The sequence below is a fragment of the Diplotaxodon limnothrissa genome, linkage group LG14 (genome assembly GCF_057381915.1).
Source record: "Diplotaxodon limnothrissa isolate DT_005_m linkage group LG14, D_limnothrissa_male_GT1.1, whole genome shotgun sequence".
In the NCBI taxonomy this organism is placed as follows: Eukaryota; Metazoa; Chordata; class Actinopteri; order Cichliformes; family Cichlidae; genus Diplotaxodon; species Diplotaxodon limnothrissa.
This window is the reverse complement of record NC_140609.1, coordinates 8,001,634-8,021,272: the sequence shown is the minus strand read 5'-3', so window position 1 is coordinate 8,021,272 and position 19,639 is coordinate 8,001,634. Positions and strand designations below refer to the sequence as shown.

At 43.0% G+C, this 19,639-nt stretch overlaps 2 protein-coding genes across 3 annotated transcripts; one reads left to right on the top strand and one right to left on the bottom strand.

Annotated features, from left to right (window-relative positions):
• Positions 1-873: 873 nt before the first annotated feature.
• Positions 874-1,644, bottom strand: rnf228 (ring finger protein 228). Its single transcript, XM_085371325.1, has one exon. The coding sequence runs from the start codon at positions 1,642-1,644 to the stop codon at positions 874-876; it is 771 nt and encodes a 256-aa protein (XP_085227451.1).
• Positions 1,645-5,160: 3,516 nt separating this feature from the next.
• sgpp2 (sphingosine-1-phosphate phosphatase 2) lies at positions 5,161-19,126 on the top strand. 2 transcript variants are annotated; one of them, XM_085371316.1, is made up of 5 exons: positions 5,161-5,373; positions 6,258-6,419; positions 11,698-11,877; positions 15,901-15,990; positions 18,581-19,126. In XM_085371316.1, the coding sequence occupies exons 1-5, from the start codon at positions 5,161-5,163 to the stop codon at positions 19,124-19,126; spliced, it is 1,191 nt and encodes a 396-aa protein (XP_085227442.1). The 2 variants fall into 2 exon arrangements, with proteins under 2 accessions (XP_085227442.1, XP_085227443.1); XM_085371317.1 differs by having other exon boundaries at positions 5,185-5,378; positions 6,269-6,419.
• Positions 19,127-19,639: the final 513 nt, after the last annotated feature.

The window sequence follows — 19,639 nt, the reverse complement described above, 5'->3', positions numbered from 1 at the left end:
AGCAACAAGGTGAGGCACACGAGTCAGGAGACGCACCGTCTCTTCCAATTAAAAAGAAAAAAAATAAAATAAACCTATTAAAAAAGCCTTGACCTTTCAGTAGCCAAACATGCACAAATGAGGCAAAACACAGGTTCAAAATCACAAGCTTTGCAGTTTTCCTGCAGTGGTACCCTGCAGGGCGAGGTTAAAGCACAAGGTTCATGAAGTGTCCTTAAGAAAGGCTGATCACTCCCACACCTCTGCACCTGTCAACTATTTACAAGGTTAGATTGTGGATGCATCTTCTACTGTACCTGCATCTGCATCTTAGAGGCTCTCCATGCAAACATATACAAGCAACCCTTCATAAGAACCCTGGAAACTCAGTTAATCTCATAACTGAGATGAGATATCAGCAAATATCAGTACATTACAATAGTGCTTTGTTGAGATATGAGTGAACGATCGTGGACAGTTATCATACAGTGATTGGCATAGTGGGATATGCATATTATTCAGCAGGGTAAGGTGGTGAGGGTGTCAAACCTTGGAAATAAGCACTTCAACATTCAGCCATATACAAACCAAATACAGACTTAGGCCCAGGCAGAGGGTCTAAGACTTGGAGTTCACTCATGGAGATGCCCAGACTGCAAATTCAAGTGCATAACTTAAGGGAAGAAAAAACAACATATCAAGGATCATGTCGGCCTATTGCTCCAACAACATGAAGGCCTTCGGGTGTTTGCTATACTCATAAAAGGCCATTTTGGGCAAGATTTATTCCTAGAAAAGTAAAGGGAGCAGGAGTTGCCAGTACTATGTACATCACCACCCACACACCCACAGCAGCCTGCAACATCTCAATCGAAAGTCAGAGGCGGCAGCCTATCAGGCGTTTCTCCGGGAGTTACTGGTGGCGGATGAGCGGCCTGTCTCATGGTCCGGTCTGTATTTGAGCCAGCAGATGAGCCATGTGACGACGACCGAGAACATGGCCAAGATGCTGGCTACCGACAGGCAAATGGGTCCCGCCGGCGAGGGAGGAATGCTGTGGCTGTGCACAAAGATCAGGCCCATGAACAGCAGCACCAGCATGGAGAGGAAGGAGAAGATCACGCACACGCAGCCGGTGGTCAGCGCCACCCTCTTGCAGCTCTGACAGCTGTCGTAGCGCACCGAGTCCTGGGAGAGGGTTGTGGCCGCGGACACGGTGGTGGACGGGGTCGCCTGACTGGCGCTGGACGCCCCCGACGCCTCCTCCCGGCGGAGGGCGACGAGAGCCGGGTGCAGCGGGGGAGGGTACGGCGGCAAAGCGTCCTGAGGCAGGGGGTCCGAGTCGATGTAGAGCGGGAAATCCTCCGTCACCTTCGTGTTGTTGGGGAGGTTCTGTATCCGATAATCCGGAACCGGGGTCCGGTGGCGACAGACGGGGCAGCTGATGCGCCATGGCCGCTCCTCCCGAAGGTGAAGCGTGTTCAGGCACTCCTCGCAAAACGTGTGCAGGCACTCTAGGATCTTGGGAGCCCGGCGGTCAAGGTCGAAATAATTGTAGCAGATTTTGCACTCGTACTCCTCGTAGGGAAACGCCGAGGAGGCCTCGCCGGGGGGTTCCGCTCCACTCGATGCCAGATCTACCTCTGCCATGTCATCTTTCGCCATTCACATTCTCCGGTGAACACAAAGGGAGCTGGCGGACAGATGCTGATGACGGTGCACGTCTCTCCTTCTCTGCCCCCTCCTCTCCTCTCCCCTTTCATTGAAACGCCATCATCCGTGTGCAGACATCACCGCTCATGTGTTTTCTTTTTTTTATTGTTGTTTTTGGTTCTTTAAAAAAATAATAATAATAATAATCCTCCCTCTGCGTCCTTTTCATGTGGAGCCGCACGGACGCAGTTCGGGATCCAGGTAAAATATTTCAAAAGAAGCCTTCGTTTCCTGTTCGCCTGTGTGGGAATAGATGATGTAATGGTGGTGACTCCGGTGGGAAGGTGGGGGGCTCATCCATCCAGAGAGTCCGAGAATCCCACAAAACAGAGAGAGAGAGAGCGAGAGAGAGAGAGGGGGGACTCTGCGTCTTAGAGTCCTGTTAGAGAGCTGCTGTTGCTGTTCCCGCTGTGGTAGTGCAGCAGGCTGCCTATGATGACAGCCATGCTGGCTGGGAATTACGTAGACCCTGGCTCACAATAGGATGCGCTTATTTGGTCAACTGGGGGCGTCAATTCTCTGTTTCCTGTAACACGAAACATCAAAACTCACACGGTGTTCTGGCAGACAGAACGCGGTGTGTGACAGTGCAGAGCGACAGTGAGCATCAACAAGTTTCACGTGAACCAAGGAGGCTCTTCAGAATCATTTACACCTGTAGTCTGAAAAATACATAGCTGGTGTAGGCTGTAGATGGAGGACAGACAACAATCATGGTCATAGTCGTTTCGAACTTCATACCTGCCCCAGAGGAAGTGAGGGACTAAAGCTGAAGCATAACATCTGAACATTTAGGGCAAATCCAATTAGCCGTTGGGTTATCAAATTAAACTCTAAAGTATGAACATGAGCTCTCAAATGAGAACCCTTTGGAGAGGTATTTTAAAGAATGAGCAGAATTGGAATCATCTGAGACACACATTTGGTTTGACCTAAGGCCAGGATTCTCAACATGCAGCTCGCAGGCCAGTGACGCCTCCTCTCTAGAATCTTATGCAGTCCCTCAAACGTGAAAGGAAAGAACGCATTAATTCATACAGAGTTTTAGTTGCTGTAGGGCAGGCAAATACTAATGCAATCAAATGCATCCTACACCCCTTTTCACCTGATGTCGGAACCTTCCATTCCATCAAGTCGCTGCGGGCTGTGTCAGCCTGACATTTCTAGGGAGCTGCACTTCAGGTTAAGTAGAAAGTCACTTTGTAGAGTTAGAGTTTCCAGTTATGTCGTTACAGTGCAGATTTCCCACAAAAGTCTAAATCAGGCATAAAAGGTGAAAACTCAGAGATTTTTTATGACCTACCCTGATACATATATATTTCTAGTAGTTCCTCTCTCACACCGCAAAATACAGGAAGGCCAAACTGACTCATTAACATTTTGCAGCACGCAATTTACTGCTAATTGGCCTAAGTGTGTCTTATTTTTGCATTTAATATTGAAATGAACTGACTGCACCTGTGTTTAGAAAACTGTGGAACTTTTGTAAACACCTGTAGAACTAACCACACTTATAAGCACTCACACGCTATTTCACCCTGTTTAGTAAACCTGGTCCACAGTGGCCCAAACTCTGGTTTATTTGTGCAAGGGACCAACTGCCCAGAAGCATCCATGGTGCATTTGCAGAATGTGTGAGGGCACCATGAATGCTGAATGTCATACACAGGTTTTGCCACGCAGAGTCGTCTTTTTCAAAGAAGGTGTTGCGTATTTCAGAAAGCCGGTACCTTCCATTATAGCAGGATGGTTCCATAGACGAATAGTGTGGATTAACTGCTGCCCAGATCAACTGAAAAGAGTCAGAACAATAAGCAGTGAAAAACACAGCAAAGAACACCCTCGGACTGTTAAGAAGCCAACCTCCTATTATATGATTGAGCAAGATGGAAAAAGTTTTATTCCAAAACTACAGCAACTGACCTCCTGAGTTCCCAAAAACCTGCAATATTAGTGATGTCAGCATAAGCACAAAGAAGAGGTGATGCAACACAGTAATAAGCACTGTGTTATCATATTTAAAATGGGCAAATATTTGAACATGTCAGTTTTCATTGTACCCTTTCCATCTGAAGAGGTTAAATTATGTCTGAATCACTGCATTCTGTTTGTAATCACAATTTACTTTGCACTCTAACAGGATGATATAACCGATTTTTGTATTAGGTTCCAAGTAACCACGGGTAAGTTAGTTTACTGTTTGGTTATTCAATGATATGAGAAAATGAGCACCAACAATGAGTTTAGGTTTTGCACACATAAAAGTGAACATGATAATGTCTACAGAATGGTCACAACTGACCTGTATCCACATCAGAGCTGTTCCCAATCAAAGCTCACTGCTGTACTGTACAGTTAAGTCTCTGCTGTGGTGAAAAATCACAGGCAGATTAATTTTGTGGATAACCACCTCATGACCATAAAATGTTGATTTACGTAATAAACATTTTTTGAGGGTGAATTGAACATGTGCACTTGGGCTTCGTGGAATAATGTTTATTATTATTTTAAATCAATGATCAATTAATTATTGATAGAAAAACAAATAGTTATTATTAAGAAAATACCTATAGCCTGCAGAATATGATGTAGAAATGTGACCCTGGCAAAGGTTTCCACTTAGGGACCTGACACATGACACAAATAAACAAAGCATTGAAATCATAAAATAAATCTTAAGCTTAAAAAACCAGAAAAATTAGAAATAAATTGAATACTATAGACTGAAGTCTGATGGGGTAAATCCTGCCTGTATTTTAAGCTCGGGAGAAAAGACAAGTCATTACAAGAAAACATAAAGTTTCAGAAAAGCCTGTTAAACCTCTTAGAGCAGGCGTGTGGTCTGAGCCTGTGGGAGAAGCACATCACTGAATCTGATAAACCAATTAGTGGAAAAGGGAAACTTGTGTTTTGAGACAAATGCTCACAGTTATGGCAGTTTACTGCAAAAAGCCACACAGTTTGACTCTTCAGACACTCCTTAGTAATAGCTCAGTAAGAATCCCCGTGACATGCTGATTTAACTTAAAACCTTCTATGAGCGCAGCCTTCGACCACTGAACTTCTGTTGTGCGGTTGTCAGCAACATGAAGATACAGCCCCATCAAAAGCCCTGCTATCATGGACATGCCATAAATCTTCCTCGTGCTTGCTATAAATACTTGATGATAACACCTGAACCAGCCCGGTATAAAGGTCGCACTAACTTTTAGCTACTGGTGAGCAACTAAAGACTACCGGGTCAGCCCCCTTTTGTAGTTAGCCCCGCCTCGCTTCGCACACCTGTGACGCACGGCGAGCCGCACCTGTCCGCCCTTCTACAACCTGCCCCCTGGGATGCGCCCCTGCTTGGGCTCATATCACTTTCCACTACTCCTCTTGTCCGGAACATCCTCATCATCTACTTCCTTTCCGTAGTTTGTGTGTGTGTGTGTGTCTGTGTGTGTGTGCGTCTTTGTGTGAGTGTGTATGTCGGTTCACCTGTCGCGCTGCATGGAGCTCCTGACTTACCTCCACGATTCAGAGCTCGTGGCCCGGTTCCAGCGGCGATGCGGACTCTTCCTCGTCGAAAGAGCGCATCTCAAGCCCGAGAGACCACGTGGGCAGCTGGTGAGGGACAGATTGGACCACCAGGACCGCAATTCCAACTATAAATACAAGGAGAATGGATACGCTTCACGTGTAAGGTTTCTCCTTTAGTTCAATCAAAGCAAAGTGTTCATTTTTATTTATTTATTTATTTCAGTCCTGCTGTGTGGCATTAAATTCTGTAGGATAAAGCACAGTTGGTGTCGAATCTCTGAGAATTCACTTTCGGGTTCATTAGATTTATTTGAGATTATGCAAAACAAGCTGTCTGGCTTTTCCCGTTTGACTGGCTGCTTCTGGCAGCCAGCAGATAGCCATGTGCACTATAACAAGTTGGGTCACACACTCACATGTAACAGTGGCCTTGTTGTTTTTCTAAGTAACGTCACTGAGTGAAGATGTAGTCAGGTTACATTCTGACTTAAGAATGAAAGATTTCTTGATAAACGGATCAGCACAAAGCGATATGGATGTTTTTAAAGGCTAAACCTCAGTAACTGCAGTATATCTCCTTCTATGAGACTTATATACCGACAGAAAAGGCTGTGATGTCCTCTGTGACTCTAGAGGACCTTTGCCAGGTTAATTTCCCCCCATTATGCCACAGTGATGTTGTAAGTGTGTCTTGGAAATGTTTATAACATAAAGTGGAAGTGCCGGGTTTGAAAGCAGTGGGGATTTACTAGGCAATGTGAGGTTTAATAGGAGAGTCTAAGCAGTTGCATTATGGGAGATGTTGGACCCATGAGATTAAAACTGCAATTTAGGTGTCTCTGTGAATCCACTGGTTTCATGATAGTCATGCTTGATTAAAGGAATCCTATAGGCTTCAAACTGCCTGCTTTTTAAATGAGGAAGCTTTAAAAGAAAAGTGATATGCCGCAAACAAAAGGTGTGTCTGGTCTGATCTGATCTGACAGACAGCCAGGCATTATCTGTAGGCAGCTTGTTCCATGATGTTTGCATTTCATGTGCAGGACTGTGGTAGGCCTCGTTACGAGGTGAGGAACTGGCCGTTGCACTTCCTCTTCTTGCTGTCGGCCAGCCTCGGGCATGAAATCTTCTACATCACCTGTCTGCCCAACATACATTGGAGCGTGGACCCTTTCCTGTGCCGCCGCCTTCTCAACATGTGGGCCGTAAGTCGCAGCTGGAGAGAGTGTGTCTTTGTGTGTGAGTGTGTGTGTATATGTCAGTCAGACTGCATTAGCGTGCACAAGCCTCCAGTCTGATGTCTTTTTCCTTCACAATGCCACATCTCTTCTCTCTGCTTCTCTGCCTTCTTCTCTCTTCACCTTTCAACCTCCTTTCATCCTTGCCCCCCCCCCTCTCCAGTGACCTGTCTCTGACACCATCATGTACATATATCCCCAGGCCTTGGGGTGGGGGGCACAGGGGCCAGCCTGACCAGGACCCCTGACATGGTGAAAGGCCACACATGAGGACACATCAGTGGGAAAGTACTGTTAGGAGCTCCCCTTCAGATGTGTATTCTGGCAGAATCGAGCGCATGATGACCCTGAAAACATGTCAAACCCCAGAAGGAGTCTAGATGTAGACACACACAGACGGCCTCACTCTTTGCAGTGTGTGTGATGGGCAGTGTGTTTTCATGCCCTTTGTGTCCCTGCCCCGAATGCTGGGTGGATGCCCTGTATCTGAACTCCGTGTTTTTTGGGGGCGGGGTGGAATAGATATCATTCTTCTGGAATCCTGGCTGCACCATGCCCCTGTGTGAACTTTCAAACACACGCATAAACAGCTACACACACACTCGCAGTCCCCATCTCACTTGCTAAACACACTCATTGCCCTCCCTCTAGTTAGACATTACCAGCGTTGCTGTGTGCTCTCCTCCCCCTGCTCTACCAGCAGAGTGTTTTATTGGCCTCGTCGGTGCATTTGAGTGTTCTCTCTCTCTGGACCTACCATTTGGTCTGTCAGCCCTCGGGGCGTGTCAACCCGCACCTCTAACTTCTCAAAGCGCCCCGCCATTGTGTTGGTGGAGTTATCTGAGGTTAATGCAGGGCTTTGCACCCCCCGTCCTCTCTTCTGTCGCGCACATAAACAGCAAATCTTCGCGCTGGCAGCACGGATGCCACATGCACCCTTGTGTCCTTCACTGCTCGCTCTTGGCTTTACTTAAACAATGACTTTGGTTGACTTAGAAAACAGTTACTGTGCCTCACCATATGGTCATGAATTACACAGGTGTCATTGTAACATAGCGTTATGCAAATCACATGTGCTGTTTAGAATATCAAAAATTTCAGGTTTACATCCGCACAATTGCATGGTTTTTGTTTTTTTAACCACATGAGGTGTTCTAATATGATGTTCCTACATAGTGATAAAAAGTAATTTTATTCCCAGAAAAAGCCACTTCTAACGAAATGTTAGAACAAACCATTTGATACAAATAAGATTATTCTCAAATGGAAAAGTAAAGGCCCGCTCAGCAAAGACAATTCTATAGAAACTTACAAAGGAGCGCCAGAGGATCGTACTCTAAATCATAAAAGTTAAAAGAACTGCTTAAAACTGTGCCCAGAAGAATAACAGTTTCCACTTCCTTATTAAAGCTATTGCAGTAAATTGCAGAAACCATGCTGTGGGGACCTGGCATATTGGCTCCACAGCCATATTATGGAGGAACGTGACTCCCAGAATGCCCATTGTACAAACCCAGCCCCTATTATTTGTAGTTAAGGAGTCATGAAGTCAGGAAAAAAAAAACGTTTCAAGGCTTTATTGTAAAAGGAATCATGTGATGTTCAATCTGAACACAAAGGTTTTTTTTATCCTGGACTCTACTAGAGGAGCAAAGTGATCTAAGTAATAGGTGGGTGGGGACTTTGTTTGTGATGACCATTTTATATGACATCATGTAGAGCCAACACTATATAAAAACTGTCAGACTCCGAGCAGTCAGAGCTGGATCGGAGAGATTATTTGTACATACACTGACCTTTGAAACTTTGGTCATGTTTAATAGTGGCAGCCACTATGAGAGAAAATAAAATAAAGAATGATAGGTACACTTTAAAAAGACAAAATAATAACGTAAATTCAAACATAAAATTATCCAAAAAGTTATTATTATAGGAAAAAGGCACCGCACAGTGTTTTAATGATTCTGCATGTTATCTGAACATTATGTTGGTGTATAAGCTCAGTTTTAAGGAAATCCATGATAGAACCTCTTGAAGCTGTGATATCGGTGGTTATATTCACTGATACTTCACTTTGTTGTGTGTATTCATTAACAGGGTTAGGGTCCTACCATGATTTATCACAATAATTCTGATGACACATGTATTTTACAGCACCTTGGAGGTCATATATTAGAAAAATATATGAACTAGCCACCCAGTTTTGAGCTAAGCTAAGCTAAGCCCGCTTAGCATGTCACCATGAACTAACATTCTTGTGTTTTTGACTTATAAACAGTAGCCTGTGGGACCTCCTCCACACACACACACACACACACACACACACACACACACACACACACACTCATTTTCATATCTTAGTGAGGACATCTAATTGACATAATGCTTCTCCTAGCCGCTTACACTAACCCTAACAATCAAAAATGAATGCCTAACCCAAACCCTTAGGCTAAATCTAACCATAGCCTAATTGTAACAATAACACTAAACCACATTTTGAGCCTCAAAAATACCTTTAAACTTGTGGGGATGGGCATTTTGTCCCCATAGGTGACTGTTGGTCCCCACAAGTCTAGTGACATGTCAATTTTCTGTCCTCACAAAGATGTCTAAACAAGTACTCACACCGACACATACATATGCACGCACGCTTGCACAGAGTCTCATCTACATGTTGACAGATCAAAGTCCAAAGCTGCTCTGGCCTCGATCAATATACTTATTCACAGGATCACTCAGAGCATGTGTGAGCTATCTTTAACTCTTCCCCTAATGTGGCCAGACTGTCCCTGGGTCAACCCGTTTGATGTGACCGTTACGATGAGACACTGGGGTGACAGCTTCACTGGAGGCAGCTGAATGTGATGTTTGTGTGGATGGTGAGTTCAGAGCGTGGTGGAGGGGTATCATATCATGCAAGCACTTGAACTGGTATGCAGATCCATTGTGTGAAGGCAGACGGTGGGGGTGCACACTAGTATGGATTATTGCTTGAATACACAGTTGTGACGTACGAAAGGGGTCGGGTTTGCCATTGTCTGACCTCAGTTTATTGTTCACCTCCTGGAGCCAATTATTCTGTCTGTCTCAGTTTGTGTGGGTACAGTCAGTGTAGACGCAAATATTGCAATAACACACTTCATATTCAGTCATGACCAGAGGGTAGGGATAGGGAGAGAAGGGACAGTGTAGTTTTGGATGAGGAAAACAAAGAGGTTTGGGAGCTCTGGTTTACCACCAGAGCTCACAGTGAGAGATACTGTCCATATCCAATGCAATTCTCCATTGCAGAAGTGCCTTAAATCTTTCTTCTGGCCTTTAAGGGGTTTATATAAAAGTCTAGGAAAAAAGGTCTCTATTAATCACTTGATTTGTGATGTCAGTACACACTTACCTAATTCCCCAGTGCCAATTTCTAGGAACTGGTTGGTTTGGCAGTTAAGTACAATGTGTACCTTAAAGGCGGAATTTCTTCGTTTCTGGTTTCCATTTGCCTTTCCCAAGTTTCACTGCCACTCAAAATTAGTTAGTGAGTGTTTGCAGACACATTGACTATGGGTGACTGCTAGAATGTTTTAGTGACCAGCACTATCTTTGCAACCAATTTTACCTAGCAACAGCCCCCAGCAACCACTGGTTGCAGAATAAGACTGGATGTTCCCAGACGGGTCCCAAACTGGCCTCTAGGCCTAATAGGTTTGTTCTTTATTCACTACTTTTCGCTAAGTCAAACTTAACACTATGTTATATATATATATATATATATATATATATATATATATATATATATATATATATATATATATATATATACAGTCTAGGAATGGCACAAAGGGTCACAACAGCGGGCAGCTCACATATTTGATTTTATTGGATTTGGGCACCAAATGTCCTCCATGATTCAACCCAGAGGGATTTGTGTCTCCTCCAAAGATCAACCTGGGGATCTTTTACTTAGCTGAACATGTTACTCAAACCACACTAGCTTTACATGTATAGTTATCCTCACACAAATTAGCAATGTTTGTTTCATAACATTGCATTAAATGAATTGGCGATTTTTAAACATATTCACAAGCTCATTTGTGCTTTTAGGTATTTTTTTAAAGTCTGAGTAATTATTTCTTCCAGTCTTAAACCTCAATTAAATCTACTGGTTCAGATTTGTGCCTAAAAGACAGAAATGACAGTATCAATCGTCTCATCTAACTCTCGGTTAAAGTGTGCATGTGTTAATTCTAGTCTGTGTAGCAATGATGAACCAGACAATGATGGGCTATCTCTGTAGGAAAGACTCTTTCTATCCCACCTATGAACACAGCAACCCTCAAGAAGAGGTTTTATCAGTCCGAGCTCTGACTTCAGCCTCATCCAGCATATTAATTTATATTGTTTGAGACGGATGTTCAGTGTCCTCACACAATTGGTCCTATCATTTTTCTCAATGTCTATCTGCATCCGTTTCTCTAAATAGTTGCTGCACTAACAGCGGGTCAAAAGATGTCCTCTTATATCATTTGCCATGGTAACAAGCGTTTCCTGATTACAGTGTCAGTGGAGACGGTAATAACAACCTCTCTATTCTCTCCCTTAAACACACACATTAGTATCCTATCTCTCTCTCCATGAACTAGCCTCCCTGCTTCTTGCCAAGACAGCCATTCATTAAATATACAAGGCAGAGCTTTAAATAAACCCGGAGCTGGAGCAGGCTGCCCCATCGAGGGCCACTGGGGATCTCATGAAAAAGAATAGGCAGCACATTTGGCAGGATACACACATCGGTACAGCTAGCGTGCACACCTTGCGCCGACTGTGTCATTGTGTCAGAACCCCTCTGTCTCACTATACCAGCTGGAGACGCTGCATCAGCAAACTCCACTTTCTTCAGTCGTCTGTTCCTTGTAGTAGATTTTGTTACCATACTACTGCAGCATCTGCACTTTATACAAGTGTGAGTCTCTGCTCTTGGGCAGTTTTTCTTTTTTGAGTGGGGACGATGATTACTTATTTATGAGATTGTGTGATTAGCTTTAAAGTGGGATCCTTGCTTCCTCTTTGCATTATTTTATCATCTAATTTTTGCTTTTGTGGCCAGCATACTTTACTACACTCCTGCAGCATTTCTTATTGCTTTATTGTAATAATACGCCATAGTGGAAGGGATGGCAGATATATACCATTTGAAGCTAACAACACGGTACCATAATGCACTACTAAAGCTGTGCTTTTCTATCGTTTGCAGTTAGTGATGTACGTCGGCCAGGTGATGAAGGACGTCCTGAAGCTGCCTCGCCCTTTCTCTCCCCCTGTTGTCAAGCTGGAGACACGTGTAGACGCAGAATACGGACTGCCCTCCACCCACGCTATGGCAGCAACTGCCATCTCCTTCACACTTTTACTAAGCGCCACCTCCAGAATACAGGTGAGCATTTAGGAGAAACATGAAACACAGCAAGCAAGCTTAATGATATCTGTTCCAAACTGGCTCAGATTCACTTTCCGGAGTTTTCAACATCATCCCAGAATTTCCACCAGTAAATGAAGCTGGCTTACATCCAAAATGAGTCACAGCAACAGTAAGGAAAAAGCTATCAACCAGAAAATTTCACCCTCGTTATCACACTATGAGCACTATGGGGACCATAATTACAAAATAATATCATGTTCTGTTCAATAAGTGTTCAAACCTGCAATTACGCCGTGTTTTTACATAGACTTGTATACAACAGGTCTTCATTTTGCAACCACACCAGTTGTACCCTCCTTGCACATTACACTTCAGCCATGTCCATCTGGAACTTCATTACAGTGTCTGTCTGTATAAAACTGAAGTACGTCACATACAATTTGTTGGGTTTTCATGACACTGCAGCTTTAAGGGGAATATATCAAAATCTGCTGGATGGATTGCCATAAAATTTGCTACCTAAAATTACACTATTTAGACAAAAGGATTGAACTACTACACATTACACCTACAGGAGCTGCTCGGTCATAGATATCCATGCCATGAAGCTCCCAGCACACAGTTTTTGTGCTGGTATTAACAGTAGAGGAGGTTTGGAGCTCTGAAGTTGCAGTTATCCTGCTAGCAGTTGATTGAGGAATATCTAGGAGAGCAGAAATTTCACAAACTGACTTGTTTTAATGCTGGTATCCTATTACAGTTCATGCTTGAATTGAATTCATGCGTGAATTTTTTTCACAAATGTGTCAGTGAGACTAAACACCTGAATTCAGAGATAAGACTTTAGCCACTACAGTGTATGTCTGTGATAAACTGTAACTTAAACTTCGATATTTCCATCACTGGTTTTATTTAACCACTTGCCTGTTTTTATAATTTGGCTTCAGTGAGAGCTGTAGATAGGTCACTTAGGATCAGTAAAAATTGACATTAAATTGCCATTTTTAAAAAAAGAAATTCCACTGTAAGAATGTCAGGTGACTAGTGGACATATTTATAAACTCCGAATATTCAAACTGTTAGCATAATAATGTCAGCATTAAGTTCAGTGTTGCTTAACATTAGGAATATAAACAAATCATAATCAGCTTCATGGCTGACATGATGTGGACTTTTTCTAAATATTTCTTCTAGTTCAGTTCAATTCAATTTTATTTATATACCAAACAAATTATAACAACAGTTGCCTCAGGTGCTTTATATTATAAGATACAGATAAGACCCAAACAATCAGAGGATTAAGCAAGCATTTGGCGACAGTGGAAAGAAAAAAAACCTCTCTTTTAATGGGAAGAAACTTCCAGCCGAACAATGGGAGAGGCGGCCATCTGTGACAGGTGGGATTGAGGGGAGGGAGGCAGGATAAAACATATGATGTGGTAGAGAGCCAGAGATTAATAATAACTAAAGATTAAGAATGATGTGGCAATTGATACCGAGTGATGTGTAAACACGTAGAAAGGGAAAAAGGTGAGTGAAGAAGAAACACTCAGTGGATCGTGGTAAGCCCCCAGCAACCTAGGCGTATTGCAGTATAATTAAGGGAGGATTCAGGGTCACCTGATCCAGCTCTAAATATATGCTTTATTAAAAAGGACATCTTTAAGCTGAATCTTAAAAGTAAAGAGCTTGTCTGTCTCTAGAATGCAAACTGGGAGCTGGTTCCACAGAAGTGGAGCCGAAAAGCTGAAGGCTTTGCCTCCCGTTCTACTTTTAAATATCCTGGGCACCACAAATAAACCTGCAGTCTAAGCGCGAAGTGTTCTAATGGAGTGATACAGGACTATGAGGTCTGTGTGGCCTGATTATTCAAGGCCTTGTACATGTGGACTTATGAGAAAGAGGAAAATGAAACAGCATTTTACTATGATATTCTACACTTACTCTGCAATGCTGAAAAGCCTGACAAATATCAACTTAAATAACTTCAGGCTCTAACATTTATCTCTTTTCTTAAATGTTTATCAAGCTTGGGGTCACAGGCTACGCCCCTGACAGGGCATCCCAGGGCTAACACAATAAGATGATCAGGATATAACATCAATCAGACATTTTCCATGTGGTTCTACAAACTGTTTCTTGATTTGCTACTGAAATAATATTACTGAAACTGAATAGCCATGGTTCATTACCATTGCCTACCAGAGATGATGTAATTCAGCTGCTATCAGAGCTGGGAAGTGTTGGCTAAGTGGATGTTGAACTGTAATTCAGACACTAGGTTTCTAATTAGATGTGCTATTAAACTGCCATTGGATTTTATGGACCGCAGTAAGATTGGGTGTTGAGTTATCCCAGCTAAATGATCATTTTCTCTCAGATCCAAGTGTCGTCACTGGGATCCTGAGGATGGCGGTTTGGGATGAAGGGAGTGGCCCAGCTGTCCATCACAGAGTCGTGCCTGAGCTGTTGGACAATGGGTGGGGAAGGGCGGGGCCAGCAGTCACCATCAGTCACCATCAGCCACACCCGTCGAGCTGCTGTTTGGTCTTCTGATGGACTCCGCTGAGTCAATGACTGTCAGTCCACGTCTCCACCTCCCTCCTCCTCCTGACTCTTCCTCTCTTTATCTTTCCCACTCCTCTGTCGAGTCAATAAAGCAATCAGGGGCTCAATCATAGACTATCTTAGTCAAGCAGTGTGTTTGACTGAGGAGCTGAATGAATGCTAAACCCTTCAGTTTAGTAGTTTACAGTCTCCGGAGCTGTCAGACTGATTTGTGGTTGGATCGTTTAGGCTAGCTCTGTGTCACACTTTGTTGCAGTGGCTGTTCTCAGGGTCAGAGAAATCAGATCAGCACCCCAGGGACGTGCATGTACAGTAGAGCCCTTAAACGTGTCCCGAAATTCCTCAAGGAATCCCCTGAAAGAAAAGAGCATGTATCACTATAGATGAGTAGCAGGCTGTTGCAGAGGCCACTGAATAGCCACAAGGCCTTGGGGCAACTTCTCCCCAAGCAGGTCAGAGGTCACGACAGTCAATCACAGAGTGACTCTTTCCCCCCTCCTTTCTCTGACATCCTTTGTGGCCATTCATAAAAAAAACTCTCTTCATGAACTAGCAGTGAATAGGCTTCCAGCTGCAGAGGACAGGAACAGACACAGGAAAAAAGGCAGAGGGCAGGATAAGAGGGGGCTCAGGAGTGGAGGGAGGCCTCTCTTCTCACTGTTATTGAAATGGACGAAGGAAACAAAACCTGCCACTATAGGTAAAAGATGGAGAGACAGTAGAGCAGGGTTGTCAAACATAAGGCCTGGGGGTCAGAATCGGCCTGGCAAAGACTCCAATTCGGCCCACTGGATGGCTTTGAAGAAGGATGGAGATTTTGGACTTTAAACTGTACTCTCATAAGTGCCACAGCTTTTTCTACTGATAAAGACCTCCTCTATGCCCATTTACACTACACCAAAGTAATTTTAAGCTCAAACAGTCGTTCTGAGAGGCCTTCATTTTCTACACCAGGATTTCGTTATCGTGTGTAAAAAGTGAGAAGTGCTGTTGGAATTGCACTTCTTTTTCTTGTATTAAAATATCTCAAGAATTAATTGTGCAGTAAAAACTTCTTTTCATTGACAGACAGGGAAGCTTTGCCCATCCAGCCCACTGAAGATTAAAGTGAGCTGTATGTGGCCCAGAATGTAAAATGAGTTTGACATCCCTGCTGTAGAGGAATAAAGGAGCAGCGACAGGCAGTACATCAACTAGGCAGGCTATATAACTGGCAGAGACGAGCTAAACGCCCAAATGAGGAGCATTGATGAATGGATGATTTGAAGGCAAAGTGGAAAGAAAAAAAAAGCACCAAATAAAAACAATTCTTGGGTTTTTATCTTGAAAGATGACTGCACAAGGAAGAATTGCAGACATGCCTGAGCCTGCTGATGGATTTAATCTTTTATCATGTAATCATGTGCGTGTGCTTTTTGCTCCACGGTCGCCGTGATGTCTGCTGATAACGTGGGTATTTTTGTGCCTCAGTTCCAGTTCGGGGTGGGCCTGACCATCGCAGTGACACTGGCGACCTTGGTGTCTCTGAGCCGCCTCTACACTGGCATGCACTCGGTTTTGGTGAGCTATTCTCTCAACTCGCACACACACACATGCACACATAGTACAGTATAAAACATTAAAGCTCAACATGGGATTCATTATTCATTGTGTCTGGTTAAGTTGTCTATCTGAGGCTTTGATCCAAGACTCAAAATTCAGCAGGCACTTCATGCTGCCTTCGTTTAAATGGGAAGCATCAGCACTTATGACTCATGCAGTTATTTTTTTATCACGTTTATTAAGACCATAGCCATTTAAAATGTGGGATTACGGGAAATATGCTCATCTGCTTTCTTGCTTGCGAGAAAATTCCCAAAACATCTGACCCTAATATCCAGTCACGCTGAGACTGAATGGTAGTTGACGTCTTTTATGGTTTCGAGTGGCGTATGTCACGCTGGTCAGCCACACAGAGGCCACACTATTCAGATTTGTGCACAGCACCATAGTAAAATTTGATCTTTATTTACAGTGGAGTACAAGAAGGTTAAACTACCCATCGTCCACTGTTACAACACCATACCTCCTCATAAATGCACCTTGTAAATCATAAATAATATATACGCCTGGTCAGTTTTTATATGATCTAACTTATGCCTGCAATCCATAAATCTTTAATAATTCCTTTGCAACTCTTTGCAGGGTATAGCACACACTTTCTGCCCAAACACATCTCATTCCAGACATTCCTGAATGAAAAAGCATCGGTGTGCACACAGTCAGATTTACTCTGAATCAGACCTGTCTCCACAATTCTGTCCTCTGAAACATCACAGAGGACACAAACAGAGGTTTACTTGCTTAGGTTGTAAGAAGTGTACATAAAGTCTTGAATGAGAGGTTATGAATGAGACTCATAGCCCATAGCAGAACAAATCACAGGATTCAACAAATATTAACACACACGAGAGGACAAAAGGTGCCTTCATTTGATATTAAAGTCTATTATTAATTACCAGGTCAGATCAGGAGGAACTGGTGTATTACAGTGTGTATTTTTCTCCACCTCAGACAGACGAGTTGTTATACAGGAGCTTTCCTCAGACTGAGACCTGGACTCCTTTAAAGCTGTCAGACATGTTGATTTTAGTGTTGGTAAAAGTCTGTGTTCACTAAAGTTTGGATTTTCCTGTCATTTTTCTGCATAAATTCAAAGTAAATATTGTTATATTGTATCCCTGTAGTGCACGTGAATGGCTACAGTAAATCAACATAAACAGATTTTTATCCAAAATGACCAAAACCGGCCTGTAGTGGTACATTGTTAAGTCCTGTTGTGTTCCTGTTTGAAACACATCAGGAGAGCTAACTGAGCGCTAACAATGGGTCAAATTTTCAGAGTAGACACAAAGGTGATAAGTCTTCTTATCTGAGTTTTGTCAAGATAAAAAATACCTGTACCTTTCTGTTTTATTCCTGATGCATTCGTTGTACAACGCCAAAACTTTAAAAAAAAATTGGTGGAACACTGTGTAAAATGTAAATACAAACATGCAATGATTTACAGACCTCATGAACTCATATTTCCTTCACAAGAGAACACAAAAAGCATTTCAAATGTTTAAACTGAGGAAAATGTGAAAAATAGTGGTTCACTTTGAATTTAATGGCACCAAGACATCTCAAGTTAGGGCAGGGACTGTGTTCGCATAGTGCAACAGTCCTGGGTTGCATTTCTCATTTCATATGGATTGATGCCAAATGTTACAGGCAAGTCAATTATGCACACACACTCTAAAACAAAGCCATGCTGTTATAATAGATGCAGCATATGATTTATCATTGTCTTGCTGAAATATGCAAGACCCTTTCTGAAAAAAACATTGTCTGGATGGGAGGATGCGCTGCTCTAAAACCTACATTTACCTTTGAAGACTGATGGTGCCTTTCCAGACGTGCAAGCTGCCACTTCTGTAGGCAGTAATGCACATCCATCCGATCAGAGCTTTTTAACTGAGTGCTGATAACGAGCCAGATGATCCTGTGTTTTCCAAAAAAGAATATCACATTTCAATTTCTCTGACCACAGAGCAGTTTTCCTCTTTGCCTCAATCTATTTTAAATAATGTTTTCATCCAGAGAAGACTTGTTGTATTCCAGAGCGCATGCATTGATTTCTATGACAGAATCTTGACTGTTTTTAGTGCAGTGCTGTGTGAGGATGATGCATGCCTGATGAAAACAGGCAGCCAATATTGATTTTCCACCTTGTCCCTTGCACAGAGATTTCTCCAGAATTTTTTGATGATTTTATGACTGTAAATGATGAGATATTTAAAGTCTGATGAACAGTATTCTGAAATTTGTAGTTTTCTGTAGATTGGTGAAACTCTGTCTCTCTAAGCCGCTCTTCTTATAACCAATCACGTTACTGAGCAGTTTCCAAGTAACCTAATTAGTTGCAAGCTGTTTCATTTTATCCCCAATTCAACATGAGCTAGTATTTTCTTGAAATAGTGAAATGTCACAGTTCAAACATTTGATATGTTTCCTATGGTCTTTTGTGAATAAAATGCGGGTAGATGAGATATGCAGATGCATTGCAGCATCCCTTTTCTTTTTTTTTAGGAATTTGGTTTATAAGTGATTCTTCTTTTTCTGCCTCCAGGATGTTATCTGTGGGATCTTGATCTCTGCCGTGCTGTTAGGGGGCACCTATCCCTACTGGGAAACAATGGACCACTTCCAGCTCAACAACCCCATCTCCCCCATTGTAGTGCTGGTACTGTTCTACTTCCTCTGCTACATATACCCAGAGCTGGACCATTACAGCACCACACGGGGGGATACGACCACCATTCTGGGAACGTGTGCCGGGGCCTCAGCGGGGTACTGGGTGAATCAGCAGCTGGGGCAGACGTTTGAGCCTGAGGGCATGTTGCCTGTACCTTTGCCCACACTGACAGCGAGCGCACTAGCGTTAGGCACTGGCCGCTTCTTGGTGGGGGCTGTAATACTGCTGGCAACTCGGCAGATAGTGAAAACGGTGAGCCTGCACATGTTGTATTCATGGTACAAAGTACCGAAAAGTGACAACAATGCCAGGAGGAGGAAAGAGATTGAAGTGCCTTCTAAGTTTGCCACATATACATCTGTTGGGCTGGTTAATTCTATACTGGCCAACAGAATTTTCCTTTTTTTGGGACTGTTATGACCTGACTGATCAATATGATCTGAACAAAACCGAACCTCATATTTATCTCAGTGTTCTTAAAATGATCATTTTTTTGTAATACGTTGCAAGATTTTCAGAAAAAGTTCTCAGAGGGAATGATTCACAACTGTGTACTTGTGACTGACCTGTAACTGAGTTGAAAGAAAATAAAACATTTTGCTTAAATAAAATTTCGTGTTTAAAAGCTTTGTTTCACATGCTGAACACGTCGTTTCCATTTCAGAGCACACAGGTCCAAGTTTCTTGTTACTTTTGCAATTGGGAGAACCACACCTTAAACCTGATTTGCTCATACCAAATCCAGTATAACTGAATCCTGACAAGTTAATTTCAGCCGAACCCACCTTTGTCCTCTCAGCAGGTTAGAGCATGCAATCTGTTACACCATGCTGGCCTGGTTACTTTGTCTAGTGCAGGAATGAAGCAGTTAAGCTCCCTTTGCTACAGTAGAGTTTAAAAGAATGTGAGAGCACCTGTCAGACTTCATGTACA